This window comes from Echinops telfairi, unplaced genomic scaffold (genome assembly GCF_000313985.2).
Source record: "Echinops telfairi isolate 266 unplaced genomic scaffold, ASM31398v2 ScPeMD7_28;HRSCAF=97, whole genome shotgun sequence".
Taxonomy (NCBI): Eukaryota; Metazoa; Chordata; class Mammalia; order Afrosoricida; family Tenrecidae; genus Echinops; species Echinops telfairi.
In genome coordinates this window covers 1756399-1760940 of record NW_022103925.1, presented here as the reverse complement: position 1 = coordinate 1760940, position 4542 = coordinate 1756399, and the positions used below count along the sequence as shown (strand labels likewise).

Here is a 4542-nt window from a genome sequence, read left to right as displayed (position 1 = left end):
GGCCCTGGGCTTTCAAGTTGCTCCCCAGGCCCAAAGGCTGTCGCTAGAGCAGACGCCATCCACTGCCATCGAGTCTGTCCCCGCTTAGAGCAACCCTCTGGGGCCACGGTTCTCAACCTGTGGGTCTCCACCCCCAAACGACCTTTCCCCGGGTCGCCCATTCATGGGAGTAGCAAAATTAGAGTTAAGAAGTAGCAATGAAAATAATTTTATGGTTGGGGGTCACCACAACATGAGGAACTGTATTAAAAGGGTAGTGGCATTAGGAAGGTTGAGAACCACTGCTCTGTAGGGTCCCCAGACTGTCTCTCTTTCAAGGAGCAGGCAGCCCCATCTTTCTCCCAAAGAGCTGCTGGTGGGTTTGACCAGTGAGCAGCCCAAAGCCCAACCCTCAGCGCCACCAGGGCCCCTTTCCTTGTAGCAAGGCCAGTCCTGAGCTGCCTGCTGCCAGCGATGGCACTTGGTGACTGTCCTTCAGCTGCAGCCTCTGAGTATAGCTCAGTTAGCATCTTTCCCCGGGCTGCCCTCCCTTGAGGCGCCTCCTGGTCCCGGGCACTGTGGGTCTGAGTGTGGGTGTGAGTCCCCGCAGGAGCAGAGCCACCTTCTCTGGCCCCTCTTCAAGGACATTTGTGTTGCCTCTGCTGCTCGTCGCACAGGTGGTTCGATGTGCTCCAGAAGGTGTCCTCCCAGCTGAAGACCAGCCTCTCCGGCGCCGCGAAGAACCGTGCCGATAAGGTAAGCTGGAGCCCTGCCTGGGTCAGACACAGGCGCTGGGGGAGCCTCCCCAGAGTGCCTCTCCAGGCACTGGGTCAAAGAAGCACCAGCGAGCTTCGTCTCCCATTTGTGTTTCCACAGAACACGATCCATAACCACATCCGCCTGTTTGAACCTCTCGTCATCAAGGCCCTGAAGCAGTACACCACGACCACGTCCGTGCAGCTGCAGAAGCAGGTCCTGGACCTGCTGGCACAGCTGGTGCAGCTACGGGTCAATTACTGCCTCCTGGACTCCGACCAGGTGCACCTTCCCCAGGGGGCCTTGGCCTCTCACCCTGGCATGCCCTCCAAGACAGTAATAAAAACACCCACAAAAAACCCCGGCTGACATTCGGAAACAGTGGAGCTGTCGTCCACCTGCTCTACTTGTTGCTTCGTCCACGTGGCTGGCAGCACACGGAACATGAGGCTCAGCGCCCATGCCCCCACCCAGGGCTGTGGAAGCTCTATAGTGTTTTATCTTGAGAAATCGGGCCAAGGGTTCTTCCCGCTCAGGTGCCTGCCCTCACCTGGAACACAGTTTGATTTTCAGCACTGAGGATACAGACCTGTAGCTGAGGCAGCCGGGGTCAGGGCACTTATGAGCCGGACGGAATCAACTTGATGGGGTGGGTTATTTCTGAGGCTACCTGTTCTCCGTAGCTTGCCGGGCAGGGCCTGGAAGGAGGCAATACATCCTGACCCATATCTTTTGGGATTTTATCCTTGTTTTTTTTAAAAAAATCAAGTTGACTTTTCAGTGAACTTGTTCAGGGGACCTAGGGAAGCGTCCTGATTTCAGAATTGTATTCTTGTCAGTAAGCCGATCGCTCTGTTGTCTGTCAGGACGTGTGTTAGGATACACACTGGTACATGAGAGGAGGGGATGTCAACCCGGGGCCCCCCATAGTCAGTCCCTGATGTCCACAACCTGGCCCTGCGGTGAGGCCTGACCAGTGTGCTTTCCTGCCTGCAGGTCTTCATCGGCTTTGTGCTCAAGCAATTTGAGTATATCGAGGTGGGCCAGTTCAGGTGAGCATACTCCGCTGGGCCTCAGTGCGCATCCCCGGTGGGCTCTGCATGGACATACATGGTACTCGGAGGAGAGCCTGGCGGCTTCCCTTGGAGACCAAGGTCACGCAGCTCGGGCGCTCTGCGACTGACAACTCCGTGCGTGGTCCATTCTCAGTGCCCATTTGAAAGCACTTGTGGTGCCATCTTGCTAAGTGCGTTTCACTTACTGGTGCACCCCTTGTCTTGATCTTGGAGTGCTTTTAGACAGAATTGCCCTTAGTACAAGGTGACTGCTGTGCTCTTGAGTAGGGCCCGGCTCTCCTAGTCCAACAGCCGGACACAGATTAGTATGCCATCAGCAGGAGCGTGGTTGAAATCCGAGAGTACCGGACGGACAGATGTTGATTTGTGTTTCATGGCCTGTGCTGAGGCATTCGTCTGTGTGGATCATAACAAACTCTGGGCAGGCTTCAGGAGAATGGGAATCCCAGAGCAGTACTTCTTACTCCTGTGAACTGCCCTATGGACCAAGAGGCGGTGGTGTGAGCAGAACAAGGCATACTGCCTGGCTGAAAACCAGGAAAGGTGTGTGCCAGGGTTGCAGCTGCTCACTGTCCTGACCCAGTCAGCATGCTGAGCAGCCTTCAGAGGAGCCAGACTGTGGCAAGAAGAATGCCAGCTTCAGATGGGAGGAAGGCTTTAACCTGTGCCGTGCGGACGGCACAGCCGTGCTTGCTGACAGTGGGGAGGACTTGGAGCCCTTGCTGATAGAGACCAAGGATGGCAGCCTCGGGATGGATGACGACTCCGTGGAAGGAAGACCAAGATCCTCACCACTGGACCAGTAGGCAACATTGAAGTTGTCAAGGGTTTCCGCTTGCTTGGATCCACAGTCAGTGCTTGGTAGCAGCAGTCAGTAGATCAGACGTTGAGTTCTAGTTGGTGAATCTGCTGCACAAGACCTCTTTAAGGTGTTGTAAAGCGAGGATGTACCTTGAGGACTGTGGTAGGCCAGGTTGACTAGAGAAACAAATCCAGGGACACACATACACGTATAACAAAGCGCTTTGTATCAAAGAATAATTGTGTGTTGGGAAAAGATCCTGGTCCGTATCAAGTTTGTAGTCCATAAACCTGATCTGAACCCGTAACTCTGATCCTGGTCCACGAGTCTGCAGACCCACGCAGCACATGCAGTGATGCAGAGAGCAGGAAGGTCACAGGTCTGGTCAGTGAGTACAAAGTCTCGTGGACCCAGTGGCAGTGGAAGCATCACAGGGCTGGGCTCACTCGGGTCTGTCTCAGCGTCGGGGCCACAGGCTTGTCCGCAGGAAGGTGGAGCAGTGAGAGAGAGTGGTTTGCTTCCAGGGAGAAAGAAAGTTTCTGGAATCCTCATGAGAAGGCCACACCCATAAGAAGGCATCATTAGGCTGTGACCTGATTGGCAGGCTAGATTCCACCCCTGCACTTACTGATCAAGGTGACATGAAATTACATAACTACCGTAAGTACTAAGGTGCACCTGAGTACCTATGGTATTTTTGATTGTCTTCCGTGTGTGTGAACGTTGGACACTGAAGAAGGAAGACCAGGAAAATCGATGCTTTTTTTTTTTGAGATGTGGCATTGGCGAAATTGGTTATAATGCTGCTGGTCACAAGGATGGCGCTTGGAACCATCAACCCCTTTTTGGAAGAAGGAGGAGACATTCTACTCGGCAAAGAGTTAAGGTTTTGGAAACCCATAGGGGTCATTCTACCCTGTCCTGTGGGGTTTCTGTGAGTGTAACTGACTCGATACCAGTGAATGAGTGCATGCTGGACAGCCAAAAGCATGAACAGACCTGTCCAGGAAGAAGGACAGGCGGCCAAGGTACTCCTTAGAGGCAGGGTCACTGGTGAGGCTGCGTCTCGGCTGTTCCGGACGTGGCAGGAGAGACCATTGCCTGGAGAAGGAAGGACGTCATGCTGGTCAAGTGGAGGGGCACTGGAAGGAGGAAGGCCCTCAATGAGATGGACAGACCGGTGGCTGCGTCAGGGGCTCAGACCTGGGGACGCCGGTGAGGACGGCAGATAGGCGCCAATAAACTCATGTCAGAAAGAGCCCTTTATTCGAGCCACATGCCACAGTGTGCAGCCGTTGCTTGGACACGGCCGCCGCCGCCGCCTCCACCTCGGTCTGTAGACTCTCTCTGTCCGCAGAGCAGTGTCGCGCCTCCCTCCCCCTCCCTGCTCCACTTATGGGGAGGCCGGTGGGGCAAGATCAGGCTGTGGAGTGGGGAGGGTTCTCCTGGAAGAACGAGCCTGAGCCCCGAGCACCGTCTCCTCGGCCTAGAGAGCCTGATGCGTAACTGCCTTGTGACAGCGTGGTGGTGTGGCCAGTGCCTGCCCCTTTTGAGGAGGCCTCACCTCGGGCATGGGAGAATGACCGTGGCTGCTGGCACCTTCTGTGCCCAGGGCTGTCCAGGTGCTTTCTCGCTGGTCCTCTGTGGCCCGCTGCTGGGTGACAGTGGTGGGGTTCCACCAGGTGGCTGCGTTTCTCGCCCCACTCTGAGCCTCGAGCTACTTGTGCTGCAGGTGTCGGGGTGCCTTCCCCTCAGAAGGGTCTGAACTGCTGCTCTCGTTCCCAGGGACTCTGAGGCCATCATCCCCAACATCTTCTTCTTCTTGGTTCTGCTGTCTTATGAACGTTACCACTCCAAGCAGATCATCGGGATCCCCAAAATCATCCAGCTCTGTGACGGCATCATGGCCAGCGGGAGGAAGGCTGTGAC

At 55.4% G+C, this 4542-nt stretch overlaps 1 protein-coding gene across 1 annotated transcript in view; it reads left to right on the top strand.

Moving 5' to 3' along the window:
• HTT (huntingtin) overlaps positions 1-4542 on the top strand; it is an 89804-nt gene that overhangs the window by 48775 nt on the left and 36487 nt on the right. The window contains exons 32-35 of the mRNA XM_030885427.2: positions 657-735; positions 856-1017; positions 1732-1787; positions 4399-4542. The exon at positions 4399-4542 is cut by the window's right edge and continues 2 nt beyond it. Coding sequence (XP_030741287.1) covers positions 657-735; positions 856-1017; positions 1732-1787; positions 4399-4542 — 441 coding nt within the window. The remainder of the gene's footprint in view (positions 1-656; positions 736-855; positions 1018-1731; positions 1788-4398) is intronic.